The sequence below is a fragment of the Schistocerca nitens genome, chromosome 7, assembly GCF_023898315.1.
Source record: "Schistocerca nitens isolate TAMUIC-IGC-003100 chromosome 7, iqSchNite1.1, whole genome shotgun sequence".
NCBI classification, from domain to species: domain Eukaryota; kingdom Metazoa; phylum Arthropoda; class Insecta; order Orthoptera; family Acrididae; genus Schistocerca; species Schistocerca nitens.
This window is the reverse complement of record NC_064620.1, coordinates 95,506,786-95,528,284: the sequence shown is the minus strand read 5'-3', so window position 1 is coordinate 95,528,284 and position 21,499 is coordinate 95,506,786. Positions and strand designations below refer to the sequence as shown.

Sequence of the window (21,499 nt, the reverse complement as noted above, 5' to 3'; positions counted from 1 at the left end):
ATTGTGTTTTTTTATGATCATTTCCTAATGTTCATTTTTAATCTATGTACGATCTGAACATAATAATGAATTAAAACAGATCTATGGAATATGTATTGCAATAAATAGACAAAATTCAGATCTGTGTGAAAAGGGTAATTACCTATGGACAGAATAAATTTCATATTCCATAACAGTACAGTGAAGACCAATATCCACTTTATCGCAGTGAAAAAAGTTAAGATCTATGAAAACTGAAAGGGTCAGAAGAAGGAAGTGGTAACCCTCAGGTTAGCAAGGATTAGTCTGATCACTTAATCTGTTGTGGTTTTGAAAGCACCACATGTTGATAATAAATTCTTCCCCATGTACTACTAGAAAGCACTATCTAGTACACAAAACACTTCACCTTACTGTATTTATGTCCTGTCATTGAATTTAACCAAACACATAACTTGCAATAACTCAAAATATGCTCTTGTGGTTTAGCACTTTCTTCTGATAACCTCTCCAATTGCTTCAGTAGCCCCTTACCAGACATAATACTGCCTTTTTGCCTAAAACTTGTCAAAGAGAGTGACACTTGCATCTGATGTAATCTAGTCATTTAATACTTACTTTCTCCATTTTCTGAAAAGTTCTCCTCAACAATCCAGACATTTCCAAACAAAAGGCATAAAAATACATGTAATCTCATCAAGAGTATTTAGAGTGCATCTCTTAGTCATTTAATTACTTGAATGTAACAGTGTTCTATGTCCATAAAAAAAAGAAAAAAATCATTTGCAGATGTATCCACTTTTTAATAAAATTTACAAATCTTCATACAAATAACATCAGCATACGATAGATTTATAGATAAGAGCAAAATAACTGTAACCACATATCTTAGTTTTTCTTTTTTTTTCAGTTTCAGTGATAATTAAACAAAATAAACTTATCTTGTTTAATTGTATTTCTTTTTACATATAAAATTAACTTTTTCAGTCTTACACAAGCAGCTTTGGTATTTTTATCACTTCTGTGAAGTTACGATTTTGTGAGAAATCACTCGTAGACCTAAAACAACTCTGGATGTTGCAAAACATAGGTACATCTGTCCCTTGAGCTGATATTCAGGTAGATATTTGCAATTGCAATTTAAGTAGGTAAAAATGGTACATTTGTGCTGCTGTTTCAATTTTGTCATTTTTTACAGAGACTTCATACAGAACTGTCAATGAGGGTTTTTTGTGACGTTTACTGAGTTACCACAATTAAAATAAATTTTTCTGACAGAGCACATTCTATTTTGTCCACTTCTACCTGCTGTTAAATACTGAACAGACACACATGTTGGAAACCAAAATAGAGCAACCAACATGTAATATCTAAAGAATTTGAAAAATCTGTAGACTGTTTCACAAGTGCCTTGCACTTTTTGTGAATGTTAACACCTTTAGTCGAGAGACTACGGTACAAGTTGGAGATGCAGTCACCACCATAGCTCCTCACAATAGCTGTAAAAGTAAGTGTGTCTCCACCGAACCCACCTTTTCCAGGTCCACATCCATCCATGCCTTTATCGTTACCACTAAAGCTGCAAAATCCTTTTGGTTTTTTTTTTGTCTTCTTTGTTTCTGATTTACCTGCAGAGCTTATTTGCTTTTTACTTTTCTTCTTCTTTTGCTTAGCTTCCTTCTGGTATATCCTAGCCAGCTCCTTCTTTACCATCATCTCATACCGCAAAGCAGAATCCCCAACAATTGGTCTTGTCTTTATCAAGGACACGAGAGGATCAAAGACTTTAGAATTTTGCTGACTCTGTATCAGTTGATCAATTAAATTTCCTGAAGACACTTCAGCTCCTGGTTGTGGTGTCTCACTGTCTGCTGCAACAGTGGTGACTACATGTGATGGGCTGGTGGTATCTTTTAGGTTTATCCTTTCCCGCAAATTTGTGTCAGTTGTAACATACTCACACTGTGATGTCACACACACTGCCCCAGGACTTAGTGTTTCTTTATTAGAATTGTCTTGAGTCTCCTCCCTAGCTACAGCAATGCCTCCTAATTCACTAGTCGTTTCATCTGGCTTCTTTAACTTGCCTGTTACTTCCATCTCGTGTATCAGGTCCTCTGGGTTAGTCCTGCTATCAGTTGAATTTTCCATCTTCGTATCTTCTGTGTTTTGCTTGTTATTTGATTGGCTCATTTCATTAGTTTCATTTAAAGAATGTTGTTTATCTGTATTGATATGTTGTTGCCGATTCTCGTCACAATGTAATTCCAACTTGCTTTCTTCCTTAGATTGTCTAACATCCCCTCTACTTTTGGAATCTTGTTTTGTTGATATCTGAGCTGCAAAGAGTCTCTCCTTCACACCCACATCATTCAAATCTGCTCCATGGGCCTTATCAACTTGTTTCAACAGTACGTTATCAGATGCTTCAAAGGTTTTTAGTGCCACATTATTCAAATCTATTTCATGAGTGTCATCGGCCACTTTCTTAACAATATTACCGGACATTTCACAAGGCTCTTGAGCCACATCATTCATATCTGCCTGGTGGATGTTAGTATCCTGTCTCATAACCATGTCACCAGATGATTCACAGGTTTCTTGACACACGTTGTTCAAAGCCCCTCCATGAATACCATCAGTCTGTTTCTTGTCTATGTTATTTGAAGCTTCACAACTCTTTTGCACTCTACAGTCAGTGTCTACTGTTAGATGTGCTAGCTTTCGTTCATCAAATTTTTCTGAATGTTTTCTGTCATTGCCTGTAACTAATTTACTGTGATCCAATGATACATTTTCTGTTTCATCGTCACTTTTTGGTGTAGTTCCCTCTCTCAAACAGTTATTACCTGGCACTGGCAAGCTGCTGTTCAGTTGAGGGCTAGCACTTTGATCTTTGTTAACTGACAAATGCATATCAGGTCCTGGAACAGCAGAGATACTTATCTGATTCTCGGATTCTGTAATTTCTTCTGCACTAGCAAGTTTTCTTTTGGTAATATCATGCTGTAGCTTTTCATGTTGGGAATTACTCAAGTGTATGTCCTGTGTTTTTTCTTCAGTCATCTCTTGAAATTGTTGTGTGCTGCCTTTCATTTTTAATGCATCATTTGCATTTGAATTATTACTTTCTTCAGCAGAATCTGGTAGACATGTGCTACTTTTGTTCGGATCTTCTTTGTCAAGTAAAGGCCTATTTGAGTCATTTACAGGAATAAAATTGCTTTGAAGGTTGATACTTGAGGAATGATAAAAACTTTCTGGAACCTGAATATCATGCTCACATTGGGTCACTTGTTCAATATGTTTCTGTGAATGAGAGCTTATGTCCCTGGCCAATTCATCTGTGGAGGGAAGTTGGGATGATCTGCCATGTGGAGGTGATTCTTCTACTACTTGTGAGAGAGAGCTGTTTTCTTGCTGTGCTGCGTTAACACTCCTCTCTGTACTTCTGTATACTCCATTAATTTTTTTAAAGATAATTACTTTCTTCTTTCTTCGTCTCTCTCTGCTAAATGTACGGTGACTCCTCTGGACGCGCTCTGTAACCAAAAAAGTAACTTTTCTGGGGTGAGGTATATCCAGGTGCAAATCTGAAGGCTCTTTTATGTCATAACTCTCACCATTTTTTGTTTCATCCCCTCCTTGAATTTTACTACTCTCGGCACTATTATTTCCAGAGCAGTCATCATCTGAGTCCGAAATTTGAATTACAATGGTTTTATTGTCACTCCCATGCTTCTCACTGTTCGCAGCAACCTCCTTTCTTCGGTAACAGTCCTGAAAAAATGAAAGTTCAGTTACATTTTGAAAGAAGGTACCACAAAGACAACATATGACAAGAAAGAACTCAGTAAGAAGCAGGTACACTGATGGGCCAAAACATTTTAACCACTGCTCACTGAAAAGCTGAATGATCCTATTAGGCACTGCAGCCATGTCAGTATCAATATTATGAAAAGGAAAGTTGCTACTCACCATATAGTCGAGATTGTGACAGTCCTTTTGTTGTGCCTATCTGCGACTCAGCATTTCTGCTATATGGTGAGTAACAACTTTCCTTTTCATAATATTGTTACATTCCATCCTGGATTTTCCATTGATTAAGAAAAGTATATAAGAGAAACAGAGAAGAAAGGGTAATCATTCTAGCAATGTTATGCGCTGCAAATTGGGAATCTACTGACATAAGCAACTTTGACAAAGGTCTGAATGTTACGAACCAATGTCTGGGAATGAATCTTGGGGGAGGTAAAATTCAGAGCACACTGTTCAGTGCACACTGTTGGCAACCCCTACATCATTTTCCCACACTGACCCAATGACATCACCCATTGTAACTGCAGCAAGCACAAGACATTTGAGACTGGAATGTAGACCAACGGAATGTTGATACATCAACCTTCTGGAGAGGACAACCATAGCTCAGATACTCCGTGAATAACAATAAAAAATACTCAACACTCAATAGTAATTTCTCTTTGACATTGTGGCCTTCCACCTTCCAGGGTATTGTTAGCTTCCACGGGCTGCTTTCACCGTATCTAAATGTTAGCAGTAGGCCAGATGTACACATATCATGCAGGATTTCAAGTTTTACTTATACCAGTTTTTTTTTTTTTTGTTGAATGCCAACACTATTTCTGATTCTGTATTTCTACCATTTCACCACACAGTGATTTATATTCTTGGCAGATAAAACTGAAGATGCATCTTTGGCGTAGAGCACCACAAATATCAATATTTGTTCAGTGTATAAGTGTGCTATCTTTGAGGAGAGGGCTTTGGGAGGATGTTGGCCACTAACGGCAGTTAGCCTCCGGACTGGTATCTGTGTAGAAGCGAAGTGCTAATAAATCTGTATCTGAGAGAATTTCAGTTGTTTACTTGCAACTATAACCTAGTCCCTCACTGGTGACCCCGTTTTTTGTGTAATACGCAACCGAGTTACCGCCCGATGGTTATTTACGCGTCTACCGCGTCGGGTTTCTTCGCGATCGCGAGGGCCCTTGTACAGCTTCAGACAATGGCCTTTCAGCACTCACCGCCACCTGGATTTCAGCAACATCTCTCCAGCACTCCTGCCATCATAGTGGACATGCTGCAAGACTCTTCGGAATCCTTCAGCCCAAACATGCAGTGGAATTCATCGAGTGCCGCCAGTTTCTTCCAATTGCCAATGGTCGCGGACTCTGGCTTTGTTAGCCTAGACCTTTCCACGTGGTGTCCACAGAGTGTTGTTCGGAACGTTCCTACTCCTGTGTCGAACGCACAATTCAATACAGTCTGTGGCGTTGAGCGAAGTTTTGCTACTTTGGAAAATCCAGTAGTAAATTCAAACTCGAATCAGTTCCCGCCACGTGTGTACCCTTCCGCGCCGGCTAGTCAACAGGTGTTCAATGCTCGCCAAACAGCAAATATCACACCGAGCGTGCATCCTAGTGGACATGTGTGGGATCCTTGTGTTACTTCTAATCAAGTCAACAATTCTGTGCTGGACAATAACTACCCGGACATCTACAACCAGCCCCACCACTCACGGCCGAGTGAATACAGTGTGCATAATGGACATTCACTGGCGTACTTAAGTACTTGTGGCTTCTCTCCGAGCTACCACGTCAATGAGAATGCACATTTTGACTACGATCCTCACACTGTTCAAGCGCCCGTCGCATCTCAGACCCCCCCCCCCGGCGTCAAGATACCCGCATTACGGGACACCAATAATTTGGACTCGCAATCTTCTGCATGTTCTACTTCCGTCCGAAGAAATAGGCGCACCTCAGCAGTGACTGCAGTGCCGAATCTGCCGAAACTACCAGACTTCAAACTCGCTCACCCGGAGTTCTGGTTTAACCTGGTTGAGCAAACATTCAATGTTTGTGCTTTGGACGACGACGCACGCTTCGCCTGCCTCATGAACCATCTTCACGACCGCGTCGATTTAATTTACGATCTGGTCAAAGCACCCCCCCTAGCAGGGAAGTATGCTGTGGCAAAACAGACGATACTGGAGCGCGTCTCGAAAACCAGGAGAGAAAATGTGTTACAGCATCTACGAAGAGCGTCTCATCGACAGGTCTCTGTCCCAGCTGTGGCGGTGCATCCGTCTTCTTGTCGATGAGCAAGTTATGACTGATGACTCGCGGAAATCTGGAAAGAAAAGCTGCCTTTGCCTGTCCAGACTGCAATCTCTACGTATGAAGATAGGCCAGTAAATGAACGTTTACGCGCCGCCGACAGAGCATACTCCGCCATGCAACGTGAGCTCCGTGCACTGCATTCTGGACATGACCACACTAAGAAGCACTAAGAAGCAACACCCTTGTCTGGTGCTGCTAATAAAAAGTTTGTTAAACTAGCCGCCCTTCCTGCACATTCAGCTCCCTGCAACAACAGTGCATCGGCCTCTGTGGAAGACTCTGTGTCACATACTCCGTCATCTAGCAACTACCCACAGGAGCACAGGCCCACCCAACCTTACTGTTTCTTCCATGCAAGATTCTGGGAGCAGATGCCAGTCACCATGTTCTTACCCAAACTCCAACTGCAGGTAGGCTGTGGTGCCACCTCCTGCAGTGTAAACAACGGGCACCATCCAACGTTGTATTCCGTTTCAGACAACAACAGTAAGTGTGGTCAAGTCTACGTTCGCGATTTACAATCAGGTGTACGTTTTTGGTAGACACTGGCGCAGACGTCTTTTTGGTGCCGGTTCGCCTAGCAACCAATAAAGTGCAACCACACAAAATAGTACTTCGTGCAGTGAACTTGTCTACCCTACAGTGTTCGGGTTCTACTCTGTATACAGTGAAACTTTCGCCCGAGTGCAAGCTGGAGTGGATGTTTTTAGTGTCAACGCCCACTCATGCCTACAGTGCTCATAGCGCCCATGTTAACACGTGTGCGGCCTTTACGCAGCCTATGAGCGGTTGGCACACCCGTACTTCCGTGCCCTCAGCGCCACAGCTTTGCCCGGCCGCCGCCGCCTGCTCCGCTTTACGGACATCTGACTGTCGTGCCGCACCGCGTATTGCAGTAGTCACTAATGGCACAGTTCATCGGTTACGTCTGACCGATGGGCCACCCATATTGCAACACCCACGCTGCCTCAAGCCGGAATTTATGAAAATTGCAAAAGAACAATTAGACGATCTATTACAAAAGGGAATAATTGAACCTTCTTCCGGTTGCTGGGCTAGTCCTATCCCGTTTGACCAAAAGAAAGACGGTACTCGGTGTATGGTCGGAGACTATAGGCGTTTAAATGCCCGCACCATCATTGATAAATACCCGGTCCCACACATTGCAGACTTCAATCATGCGCTCGCAGGTGCAAAGTACTTCTCTGTTTTGGACTGTAAGCACGCATTTCATCAGATTCCTATGGCTCCAGAGGATATTGAAAAGACTACCATAACCACTCCCTTCGGGCTGTTTCAATACAAATTTATGCCGTTTGGGTTGAAAAACGCCCCCCAAACGTGGCAGCATTACATCAATCAAACTTTATCCCATCTAGACTTTTGTTTCATATACATGGACGACATATTGGTTTTTGCTTCTACTTCGGAACAGAGTGAGGAGCGTGTTCAAGTCGTAACAGATATTTTAGCAGCCACTGGTATTGAACTGAACAATAAAAAGACTCAACTGCACCAGTCATCCGTCACATTCCTAAGTAGTCGGGCGGTCTGACACCACCGCAGGACAAGATCAAGCCTGTTCTCGAGATGCCACGCTCCCAGACCTACAGGGAATTACGCAGGTTCATCGGCACAGTTCATTATTACCCTAAACATTTGCCAGCCGCTTCTGCGGTGCAGGCTCCTCTCACAGATGCTCTCACTGGCCCACAAACTTCTGGCACCCGCCAGGTACCATGGACACCAGACATGGACAAGGCATTTAATGAACTCAAACAGCTGTTGGCCTCCGCCGTCACTATTGCTCACCCACGGGCGGACACCACAATGTTTATCACTACTGACGCTAGTGACAGTGCTAGCGGCGCACTACTGAGTCAGACATACAATGATGTTACGACCCCCCTGCAGTTTTTCTCAAAAAAGCTAAACAACTCGCAGAAGAAATACTCAGCATTCGACAGAGAATTACTTGCAGTTTACGAGGCCGTAAGACACTTCAGAACTGATGTTGAGGGACGAGATTTCTATGTGCTCACTGATCACAAGCCGTTGGTTCCTGCCAAAAAAAATCCTGCGGCTGATCCGCCTTCATGACGCTTTCATCACATCGATTACATCTTGCAATTTACAAATGACATTCGCTACATCCGAGGAGCGGACAATGTGGTTGCTGATTTTCTCTCACGCGTTGGTGCTGTCACAACCTTGATTGACTTAATGGACCTACCTCGGTTGCAATCGACAGACCCCGATATCATGCAGTTAATTTCGGACCACAGCTCCTCTCTCCAACCGGTACGCTCTACTTTCCCTGGCATATCTGACTTAGTGTGGTGTGATGAATCGACTGGTACGTTGCGGCCATTCATTCCTAAGCACCTTCAATGCCAAGTCTTTGATAAATTACACACATTAGCACACCCCGGTGTCAAAGCTTCCCCCCATCTGGTATCTGAACAGTTTGTCTGGAGAGACATGCGCCACGACTGTCAGTCTTGGGCCAGGGCATGCTGTTGTGTCAACAGAACAAAGCTTCCAGGCACACTCCCCCACCCTTTGGCTGTTTTGCCCAACCGCCAGGCCGGTTTCACCATGTTCATGTCGACCTCGTAGGCCCTTTGCCCCCCTCCGAGGGTTCCCGTTACTTGTTTACAGCTATTGACAGGATGACTCGGTGGGCTGAGGCTGTGCCTATTCTGAACATTACCTCTGAGACAGTAAGTCGAGCATTCTTAGATTCGTGGATCTCTAGATTTGGCTCACCTGTTTACCTCACCACTGACCAGGGACGACAATTCGAGTCTTCAGTTTTCTCCGACATATGTAAAATGTATGGTATTGTCAAAATTCATACTTCCGCATACCACTCCCAAAGCAATGGGCTTGTCGAGTGATGGCATCGCACCTTAAAGTCTGCCTTGTGTTTCCATGACTCACTATGGACAGAAGCGCCACCCTTCGTGCTTCTTGGCCTTCGTGTGACGTTCAAGGAAGACCTCAAGTGTTCCGTAGCCGAGTTTGTGTATGGCTGACCTCTGGTTTTGCCTGGAGAATTAGTCACTCCCACCCCACTTCCATGGCCCTTTGAACTCCCTTCACTTCTTGAGTGAGTGTGCTTGCACTGCAGCAAAATTCAGCCGCCATCTCCGGCTACTCATACACCTCTGCGCGTGGTGCCCTACACAGGTCCTTACAAGGTCGTCATATGCTCCAAGAATAACATGGATCTCCTCATAAAAGACTCTGTAACCACGGTCTCACTCAACCGAGTGAAACCAACTTTCATTGTGTCTCAGGTGAACCTCCCTGATTCTGCCCCTATTTCTCCCACTCCTGCTTCGAGCAGCCATCCATCTTCTCATACCATACATTCGAGTATTGATTCTCCACAGCGTGCTTCTCTGCCGAGCACTGCTTCTTCTCCGCGTTCATCTAATTCGAGTGGCCAATGTTTTCGAGGTTTCACTCCTCACAGCCCTCGCAGTCGAACTGCCAACCACTCGGATTCTACCATTGTGTTACCATCTTCGTGTGACAGCTCTTTGTCACGCCGTTCAATCCACGGTGGCTCCTTGTTGCCTTCGGTCACGCTCACTCGTCCGTCAGCTGATCGCCCGAGGTTGTCGCCTGAGCAGTCCAGTGCACCTGCCATCCCCCTCTTCGCAGATGCTTGCCCCTGCCATGGCTTTCCCACACCTCCCTACCATTGCTCGTACAGGTGCCACCCAAGAATTCACAACACATGTACACCCTGATGACATACATAAATTATCTGTTGTCGTAGATGGCGATACGGTGTGTGTGGTACTCACGTGTGACAATGTTGAGGAAGGAAGTGCAGAAACTCGTGTGGTGCGCCACTTTAAATTGAGCACAAGTGCTGCGTGTGGCAATTTACGTGCCTTTGTTAGGCCTTCTGGCAAGGTGATTCTCCGCCTGCCTGCTAACTCCAGGGCTGGACGTCGTCTTCAGCCACCGGCTTCGCTTGCTGACTTCGCCGCCGACGTACCGGGTTTCACCCCCCGGTCTCCTACCAGTTGACCGCTTCCGCCTGATGCGGAAAAACTGTACATTACCTCCCTAACTTCTCACCCCCCCCCCCCTTCCCATTCAAAGGGACGTACTCCATACTGCACGGGGGGAGGGGGCTATGTGGCATAGAGTGCCATAAAATATCAATATTTGTTCAGTGTATAAGTGTGCTATCTTTGAAGAGAGGGCTTTGGGAGGATGTTGGCCACTAACAGCAGTTAGCCTCCGGACTGGTATCTGTGTAGAAGCGAAGTGCTAATAAATCTGTATCTGAGAGAATTTCAGTTGTTTACCTGCAACTATATCCTAGTCCCTCACATCTATACTGACATAAAACCAGTAGCTGAGAATAAAGCACCTTTATACAGCTATGAGGCTTTTGGAAACACCTCATTATTCTTAACTTTTTAATTGTTATAATTTTATGATAATTTGAATGGTTATTGAGCATTCTGTGTTTTTTATTGTTATTCAATGGAAACATGTTGTCAGATTAGATGAATCAAATTTTTTCCTTCATCAGATCGATGGTCATATCTGAATATGCCATCATCCAGACAAATGGCTGCTCAAAACATACAACATGTTATGGATGCAGGCTAAGGGAAATATTATCCTACTGTGAACATTCACCTGGGCTTCCACGGGACTAGTGGTAGTAATCAAAGTTGTCACATGATAGCTGAGGACTACGTTACCATTACTGTGAACCACCTACAGCCCTTCATACTTGCTGTCTTCCTCAACAACAATGGTATCTTCCAGCAGTATAACTGTTCATGTCAGAATTGTACTACAGTGGTTTGAGAAGCATGACAGTGAACTCACACTGATGTATTGGACATAAAATTTGCCCAAGCTGAATCTGCTAGAATACATGCGAGACACTGTCGAGTGCCAGCTCTGCTTTTACAAACCACCGGCCCCTAATTAATGGTAATTTTGAGATCTGTGTGTAGACATTTGGTACCTCTGAAAACCAATCAGGAATTGTAAAATTCATGGCACACAGAATCATGGCTATGAACCAACATACTATTAAGAAGATGCTCATAATGTTTTGGCTCATCAGCATATAAAGCCTAAGGCTACATATTTACTTAAATAATTATTTTCAGAAAACAAGATAGAAATTAAAGCTGAAAAACAATTGCAATTAAGACAAGTACTGGAAGCTGGGTTCATAACATATATACAAATTTTTGGCGCCAATGCATCTGAGTGGGTTCAGCATTGAGATTGGTACATGTTTCTCTCTGATTGATTATCTTCTTTGTATGTCTCAAGCAAGTTGCACAATGTATATTTGAAAAGTGCCAAAGATGGTAAATTATGTTTCAAGATCATGCAAATAAAATAGTATTGTTGAAAGTAACAATGTTCCAGCAACTTGTCATCTGAATGACGCTGGATAAAATCTTTTCAACAGGTTATACATGGACAAAGGAACCATCTATGATACTGAAACTAACTTTGCAGAATAAGTACTATTTATCTGTAAATACAGGATGTACATAAAGTCTGGGAACACTTTCAGTTATTTATTGCACAAGAACTAAACATTGTACAGATATCATACATATGTCATTTGAAGAGAATTTACTTTTTTTTTCCCCATGTATACTGCCACAGTGTAGTTTGGTAATTTGCCAATAGTCAGCGCTAGTCGCAAACATGGCAAGTTCAGCTGTGGAGCGAGCTTTCTGTGTGTTGGAGTTCAACAAAAACAAGTGTGCTACAGCTGTTCAATGGATGTTTATAACAAAGTACGGTAAGAAGCCACCAACAAGGAAGGCCATTTACCACTGGCAGTGCCCGGCAAAGAGAAGTGGATGTCCCAGTGCGAGTGAAGTGAATGTTGAACGCTTACGAGAGACATTCATAAGGAGTCCAAAGAAATCGGTGTGTCGTGTGTCCCGTGAACTTGAAACGGCTCCAATGACAGTGTGGAAAGTCCTGCAACAGAAACTGTCTATGAAACCATTCAAATTGAAGCTAATGCAGAAGCTCAATGATGACAACGAAGACAAGCGTTTTGAGTTCTGTTCGCAGTTTCATGAAAAGGCCTCCCCGATCACCTGATCTCACTCTGTGTGACTTTCTTCTGTGGGGACACATTAAAGATCTGGTGATGTAGCAGAGCTCTGAGAGAGAATACGGGAAGTGACTGCCACAGTCAACAATGCCATGCTGGGACAGGTATGGCAAGAATTCGATTACCATACGACGTCTGCCGGGTCACTCATGGTTCACATATTGAATGTTTGCAAAAAAAACTTTCAGAATTTCTCTTCAAAATTCAGTATGTATGACATCTGCAAAATGTTTAGTTCTTGTGCAACAAACACTTGAAAGTGTTCCCGGACCTTATGTACGCCCTGTATAATGCATTTGGTCTTACTCCATATTTTAATGTTGTTTAAACTATCAGGTAGCTATTACAATGTGACAACTATGCTTCATAATATATGGATAATAAGTAAGGGAGTGCAATATACAGGACAGTTGCTTGGATTAAATGACTTCACTTCCTCTGAATGCTGTATTCTTAAAGGGAAAGCAAATTAATATTATTTGTTATTCATGGTTTTAAGAGATCTACTGTTTCACAAGTTTAATGTTAGTAATATTCACAGTCATTGCAAGTTGAATGTCTGACAAGCAAAGAGGTCCAAACCACATAACACTGTCTTTCATTTTTTCATTTTTCATTGTTGCAAAATTTCTATTTTTTTCTGTCTGTTTGTCTAAGATATCCATTTTTTACCAGCAGGGTGTCACTGACTTCCAGACAAATTTCATTAAAAATTTGGGGCCGAGAGGCTATAGTCGATATGTAAAACTATGTCCTCACATTTTGTCTCAGACTGAGAGAGAAATCTTTGTACGTAAGAACCAACTGAATCACAGGCTCGATGGGCACCTGAATTTATAGAGCTGCATAGAGGGCACCACTATTTGTCGTATGATGCTGATCGCATGATTACCTCTGGCTAGCAGTGTTGTTCTGGACTAAAAGTAATTGATCGTCTTTCTGTTGACTCAAAGTCGACATTCACACTTTACCTAACTTAAAATATTATGGTGTTTGTAAATCTCTGTGGTTTCTCTATATATGTGCACATGTTAATGCATAGTCTTTGCTGAAACACTCATTTCACTTAATTTTGTTTTGTGGTTTCCATCTCGGAAAACATGTATGGCCGACTTGCCAGTATGTCACAGATGGAAGTTCCTTTTGTGGTTCGAATATATACTTGCTACACAGAATTTTATATATCCCAGATGTTGCTAGTGGATGCCATACATCATTCTTAAGCACTCTTTTATCTTCTTCATGGATCTAATACAGTTTCAACCTCATGCTTCACCAACACTTTCCAGTGCAATCTGTAATTTTGTTAAAAAACAGGAGGAAAATTTTCTCAGTTGGCAGCTATTGTTCCTCATTAGTTCCAACTTTCTCCCTTCTTGTACAGACAGAGTGCTCAATCCACCTCCTTACTAGAGCAACCATTTTTCTAGAAATCAGACTGTAAGTGATTCAGCTCATCTTATAAACAAACCAGCTCACAAATTTTACTAGCCCTGTCCAGCAAAATTTTGATGACACCTCTTTTTTGTCTTAGGCAATGGCTGGAGTCCTCTCAGAAGTATCAATCAGTGTATGTGTAGCTCAACTGTAAACCTTAAGGCCAAAAGTCCGTCCAAACTTTGAGCACTGATATGCCCATTGCTCTCTTTCTCAATTATAAACTGAACCTTTGGGTTAATACTATTGAGATGTATCAAGAAGATGGAAATCATAAAATCAAATTCAGTGAGATGAGCATTTTAGCAATGACAATGCATTCTTTTGTGCACGCATATAGTGACCATAGAAATTTACAAATACCACAATAATATTAATATAAAAGAAGAATGTGTTAATTTTGATGAGCATGGATGTTAACTTTGTGCCAGGAAAATGACTATCGATTAGCGCAAGCCACAGATAATCACACAATCAGTATTACTTGATAAATGGTGGTCCTCTCTATGCAGCTCTATAAATTTGGGGAAGCCTTGAGCCATTGATGTAGCTACCATTTTACTCCAAAGATGAAACATGAGGAAATGATTTCACACATTGACAGCGCGCCTTCAAATTGGAAGTCTTAAATTATGTAACACCATCCATGAAAACCCACACTGTATGATTCCTGGCAGATTATACATTTCTGTTTTCACTCTTCTGACTGGGTGAGATACATTGACAATAATAACCATACAGTAAAGATACTATAAAGTTTCATCAAAATATACTATGAAGTTCACAGGTGAACAGCCGGACGTCAATGTCCAACAGGCACAATATTTTGGTACACAATCACATTGTCCTTCTCAGATGCACAGACAAACTTATCACCTCAGAGCTGGCGCAGAGTGCTGGCTGATGTGCTGCTGGTGTTGTCGGCAACAATCTTCATCAGTACGTACCGACTGACTTACGTACATTGTGCCATGTCAACAGGGGATCTGATAGACCACAGATTTCCATAGTCCAAGGTTGTTCTTGACACCACATAACAACACAGCTGGAGGGTGGAACACAAGACTTCACTCGATGTTTCTGAAGAATTCATCCTGAATTTGCCACTCCGTGTAGTCTTTTTTTTGGAACACTGTCCTCAGATTTTCAAGTCACTGGCAGAGGTTCTCATTTGCAGAAAAAGTGTGAGTCCTACATACAATCATTTTGAGCACACCGTTCCTCTGTGTTGATCATGTTGACAGCTATTCACTGTAAGTATAGGTTTGTGCACATCTTCTTACGGTACACACTGTGGTCCAATGCGCCATCTGCTTTTCTTTTTACCAGGATATCAAGAAAGGGGAGGACTCCATCCACTTCATTTCCCATGGTAAAGTTGATGTTATGGTGTATGGAATTGAGATATATCTCAATGGCAGAGATACGTCTCAATTTCATATACCAAACATGAATTCTACCATGGAAGGTGAAGGGGATGTAGTGCTCACCTGGATGTCCTGGTAAAAAGAACAGTGACCAATACATTGAGCCACAGCATGCACTCACAGCAAAATGTTAAAGTTTGAAATGCTCATGAAAAGCCGTGGGGCTCACATAACACTTGGTACAGAAAAGTGGCTAAAACCAGAAATCAATAGCAGTGAGATTTTGGGGGGAAATTTAAGTGCAGCGTGCAGCATATATGCATGTGTTTCAGCAAGACTCAGTATCAGGTGTGAGCATAAAATGATAATTGGATCCTTCTATCACCCACCAGACTCATTCTCCTCATGTATCCAAAACCTTTAGAGAAAACCTCTATTCACTTGTACGTAAGTTCCCAGATCATACTGTAATCATCAGGGGAGACTTTAACAATCCAACAACTCCCATGCTATGAAATAGGTATGACCAATTGCTTACCACATTGTCACACCCAGTAGTATGTCACAAACTATAATCTATCACAGATCACTCGAACGGAAAATCTTGGAAAAACACAGGTCACACCTATTTACAAGAAGGGTAGTAGCAGTGATCCACAAAACTACCGTCCAACATCCTTGACACTGATTTATTGTAGAATCTTAAAACATATTCTGAGATCACACATAATGAGGTATCTTCGACAGAATGACTTCCTCATTGCCAACCAGCATGGATTCCAAAAACATTGATCACGTGAAACCCAACTCACACATTTCTCACATAACATACTGAAAGCTTTGGATAAAGGCAGTCAGATATTGAAAGTGTTTCTTGATTTCCAAAAACAGGGTGTATGTGACCCGGGACAACCGGGAGATCCGGGAAAAACCCGGGAATTTTTTCATCCGGGAGAAAACCAGGAAAAACCTGGGAATTTTTCATTGCTTTAGTTTTTTGTTAAATTTTTGTAATTTTGACTGGTAATAACAGATGCTCTAACAAAGGATATTATGGTATCCTGCTAATGCAGAATAACACTTCAACAATAAAACATAAACGAGAAAAAAAAACGAAAATAACTTAAATTGCAAAGGAAATGCGCCATATACAACTACACACAGTGTTCACATAAGTGTGTGCCAACAGGAAAATGTGTCAAAGGCTTTAGGAAGACTATGCAATGCTTCATAACAACAAATTGTCTTCAATGAGTGTGAAGTCACAACTGTTTACATTAGATTCATTTTAGCAGGTGCGAGCAGGCTCATGTGCATGAACAGTTGAGTCGCGTTTGAGTAGTAGATTCTCCCACTTCTGGCTATAGGCATGTGGCTGTTGGCTGTGCAAGCACTCGCAGCAAGCATCTGGAAGCTACTGGGAAAAGGGGACGCCAAATTCATATTCTTGAGAAAAAAAACTTGTTTCACAAAGCACTTAGCATCCAGCGCACGTTGGTCTATCGATCATTCATATGATTTTGAAACTCATCCCTATTGGTTTTTGAACATTTTTGAAAAAATTTTAAGTTGATTTCTGAATGAATCATAAGTTGAATTTTGAATGTGTGCATAGTGTATGAGATGTCTCTGTCAGGAGAATACTCATTGCATCTAGAAATAAACTTTCCGCAGACAAAACGCGATGGGGCTATACGAGCTGAGCAGGGTAAAGCCGAACGGATGAATGCCAATTGCTGTCTGATTATGTGGTTGACTGGGTTTGCGAATGATCAGCGTTGTTCTAATTACTAGCGAAATCCATAGATTCAGACTACCAGAATGGAAATAAAAGACTAACAGGAATAACAGGTGAGAAAGATTATATATTATCTTCTCAGTGTATCCAAGAAAGTGAAATTTTGACAGAAATTTTTTGGGCAGATCGCTACACTAGTAAGGAGCAGTTGTACAGTCCCCGGCTAGCAGCCGCTTACATTCTATTCTGGAAGTAATGCAGAAAACATGTTTTACGAACATGTAACAATGCCTAACTGGAGAATAATCATGGGATAACTAAACCTGTCATTCTGGTAGGGTTAGTGAAGTTAATAGACGAACAGATTTTGACAATGGTAGGAATAGCTACAGAACTGGTGATGACAAAATTGTTTGTTAGAACGAGGAAGGAGAAAAAACGGGGACATCACACAAATTATGGAATAATAAGACGATTCCAAATTTATATAAAAATTTCTTGATACTACTTTTCGATCTCATGCTTGAGAAACTGGTGTGTATGAATGAAATGTGAAACTATTCCCTAACATAAAGCTTTTTGCTTGTAGTAGGCCTAATAGGCATTTGATTTGGTACTTCGTGAATTATATTCTGTCGTGTTATGAAAATGACCATTTGTGCCAAAACAGTCTCATTTACTTAGCGTGTGTTACAAAACTGGTGCAATACTAGAAAGGTCTATTTTGTTTTATCTAGCACACAGTGACAAAATAGACGTAATCAGAGCAATAAACCACACCAGTCTTGGGTATTACTTGTATTAACAGCTTTTTCATTATTAGATAGTGACATTTTGATTTTTCATGTACCAAAACGGTTGATGAACTTTGATGAGGTAATAGACTCTTTCGCAGAAAGAAAAGCATGCCACGTAAAGCTGTAGCAAGATAATGTGTACTTTCTTGCTTGTCTCTTGTCTTTATCGGTTTTATGTATCCTATATTTAATTTTATGTCACAAAAACAGCAAGTTATTAGCTAATAGGCAATACAGAGTGCAAATTTTCTGAAGAGTTCTTGTTCTCCAGATTACAAATAATCCCATTCGCTAAGTGCCAAGCACTTCATGGTGGTTTGCAGAGTCAGGTGTTTTGGTTTTTCTGCTGCTCGAATTGGATGGGAGGAATGGGGCTATTAGGAACAGTTCTGTACATCAATTATCAGCATGAATTCCAAAAACATTAATCATTTGAGACCCAACTCACACTTTTCTCACATGGTGCACTGAAAGATTTGGGTCAAGGCAGTCAGATGAATGCAGTATTTCTTGATTTTCAAAAAGCATTTGACTCAGTACCATAAGTGAAACTTGTGACTGGGTTGAGGACCTTTTAGTAGAGAGGACACAGAATGTTGTCTTGAATGGAGAGTCATTATGACACAGAGAAGTAACTTTGGGTGTACCTCAGGGAGGTGTATTGGGACCCTTGCTGTTCATGTTGTATGTTAATGATTTTGCAGACAATATTAATACTAACCTCAGACTTCTCACAGATGAAGCAGTTACCTGTAATGAAGTGTTGTCTAATAGAAGCTGGACAAACATTCAGTCGGATCTTGATAAGATGACAAAGTGGTGCAAAGACTAGAAACTTGCTTTAAATGTTTGAAAATGCAAAACTGTGCACTTCATAAAACAAATAAAGATAGTATCCTATGACTACGGTGTCAGCAATTCACAACTGGAATTGGTCAATCCATACAAACATCAGGGTGCAAATATTTGTAGAAATATGAAATGGAACAGTCACATAGGGTCAGTCATTGACAAAGAAGGTGGTAGACTTTGCTTTATTGGTAGAATACTGGGGAAGTGCAATCAGTCTACAAAGGAGATTTCTTACAAATTACTAGTATGACCGATTCAGAATACTGTTCAAGTGTGTGTTACCCATACCAAACAGGACTAACAGGAGATATTGAATGTAGACAGAGAAGGGCAGCACAAATAGTCACAGGTTTGTCTGACCCATGGGAAAGTGTCACATTGATACTGAAGAAGCTGAACTGGCAGACTCATGAAGATGGATATAAACTATCCCAAGAAAGTCTGTTAACGAAGTTTCGAGAACTGGCTTTAAACGATGATTCTAGGAACATATTACAACACACTGCTTATCACTCATATGAGATCATGAGGATAAGATTAGGATAACTAAGGCATGCACAGAGGAATTCAAACAATCATTCTTCCTGTGCTCCATACATGAATGGAATGGGAAAAAGTCCTAATAATTGATACGGTGGTATGTACCATCTGCCATGCACTCACAGTGGTTTGCAGTGTTTAGATGTAGATGTAGGAGGTTTATCCAGGGCTGTCAAAGCCCATAAGTAACATACCCCCTATGGCCAAGTACCCCAGTAATGGAACACTTGTCTGCAGGGATGATGACAACAAAGCAAAATGCCCCATGTTACTGACAGCTGAGATACAGCCTGTTTAAGATTCAAGGGGGTTTAATTATATTTTTCAGAAAGGGCTGGGAGGCAATGCTGAATGTGAGGAATTCCTTGAATGCCTGATGATTTTTGGGAAAAGTAGCAAGCTCCCTTTGGTATTTGTGTTGACAGGGTTCGATATTCACTCAATAAGTTGTTGGTGAAGCCATTTTTTCAGGTGAGTATAAGTATCTTTGATAGGATCAGTGAAACTGAATTAGGGTGTAGAACGGAAGCTTAAGACACTGCAAAGAATAGAAATTTCACCATCATAGAGGGATCTGGATGAGAGATTTAGGACCATAACTGCAAGGCATTGGAGTTTGAATGATACTATGTTTAGGTTTGGATTGGAGATGTGTGGGATTGGGAGGTTGAGTAAGGAGACCAGCTTTCTTGCTTTCTACAGGAGAGAGGGAGCTGTGGGGTGCAAGCCAGTTGTTGGAAGCAGTGTTGCAGATGGTTGCAGGAGAGGAGGAGAGAGATACCACTTTAAACTTGTTTGACCAAAGTCACAGGCATCTTCCTCAGACAGTTTGATATTCCTCAAACAGTTTGATGCATTTCATTACAGCTTATGATTGGCTTCAGGGAGAATCACACTGGATTTGCTATCAGATTCAAGAGCTTAAAAGTGGAGGATTTTGAATGGAGACAACAGCTGCTAGGAGTGCTGGTTGGAAGAGGCAATTTATAGGTAGGGGCAAGGTGGTTAATGGCCAAGGACTGATCAGTTTGGAATTCAAGGAGGAATTTGAGTACAGATAGATTGCAGACAGGTAGGGGAATATTTAATTAGGCCTTTAGGACATATACCAAAGGTTAAGCAGGACTTGAGGAAAACTATGAGGGTATGTTGTTTGACTATGGTGACAGCATGTTCATGAAAGGAGAGTAGGAACTGCAGCATAGTATTTGGGAACAAAATGAGATCGATGAAAAAGTTACAATCATCACAAGGGTGTGCAGCACATAGTAAAATTCATTGTAACAAAAGAAGATTGCTAAATAGAGAAAAACGACAAACAAAAAACATCAACAAACAAGGAAAACAGTTACCACACAGAAAGACAACAGCCATTCAAAAACAAAAGTACAAAAAACATGGAAACAGACCACCAATAACGAAAATGCATAACAAAACAATAAAATCATGAGCTCCGAAAAAAGGTCAGTAGAAGAAGGAAAAAGACTATCTAACAAAGACAAAAATAGTTGAACGAAGAAAAACAATCGCTGAACGCAGAAAATGATATCCAAACAAATAAAGAATTGTTAGCAGGTGAAAAAATCATTAAACAAAACACAAAAAGACCGCCAAATGACAATAAAGATGACAGACAAGAATTATATATATATATATAATAGAGGGAAACATTCCACGTGGGAAAAATATATCTAAAAACAAAGATGATGTGACTTACCAAACGAAAGTGCTGGCAGGTCGATAGACACACAAACAAACACAAACATACACACGAAATTCAAGCTTTCACAACCAATGGTTGCTTTGTCAGGAAAGAGGGAAGGAGAGGGAAAGACGAAAGGATGTGGGTTTTAAGGGAGAGGGTAAGGAGTCATTCCAATCCCGGGAGCGGAAAGACTTACCTTAGGGGGAAATAAGGACTGGTATACACTCACGCACACACACACATATCCATCCGCACATACACAGACACAAGCAGACATTTGTAAAGGCCAAGAGTTTGGGCAGAGATGTCAGTTGAGGCGGAAGTACAAAGGCAAAGATGTTGTTGAAAGACAGGTGAGGTATGAGCGGCGGCAAATTGAAATTAGCGGAGATTGAGGCCTGGCGGATAACGAGAAGAGAGGATATACTGAAGGGCAAGTTCCCATCTCCGGAGTTCTGACAGGTTGGTGTTAGTGGGAAGTATCCATATAACCCGGACGGTGTAACACTGTGCCAAGATGTGCTGGCCGTGCACCAAGGCATGTTTAGCCACAGGGTGTTCCTCATTACCAACAAACACTGTCTGCCTGTGTCCATTCATGTGAATGGACAGTTTGTTGCTGGTCATTCCCACATAAAAAGCTTCACAGTGTAGGCAGGTCAGTTGGTAAATCACGTGGGTGCTTTCACACGTGGCTCTGCCTTTGATCGTGTACACCTTCCGGGTTACAGGACTGGAGTAGGTGGTGGTGGGAGGGTGCATGGGACAGGTTTTACACCGGGGGTGGTGACAAGGGTAGGAGCCAGAG

At 41.6% G+C, this 21,499-nt stretch overlaps 1 protein-coding gene across 1 annotated transcript in view; it reads right to left on the bottom strand.

Moving 5' to 3' along the window:
* Positions 1–847: 847 nt before the first annotated feature.
* Positions 848–21,499, bottom strand: part of LOC126195487 (uncharacterized) — a 101,601-nt gene continuing 80,949 nt past the window's right edge. The window contains exons 4-5 of the mRNA XM_049934115.1: positions 3,603–3,759; positions 848–3,521 (exon numbers count right to left, since the gene is read on the bottom strand). Coding sequence (XP_049790072.1) covers positions 1,291–3,521; positions 3,603–3,759 — 2,388 coding nt within the window. The 3' untranslated portion in view covers positions 848–1,290. The remainder of the gene's footprint in view (positions 3,522–3,602; positions 3,760–21,499) is intronic.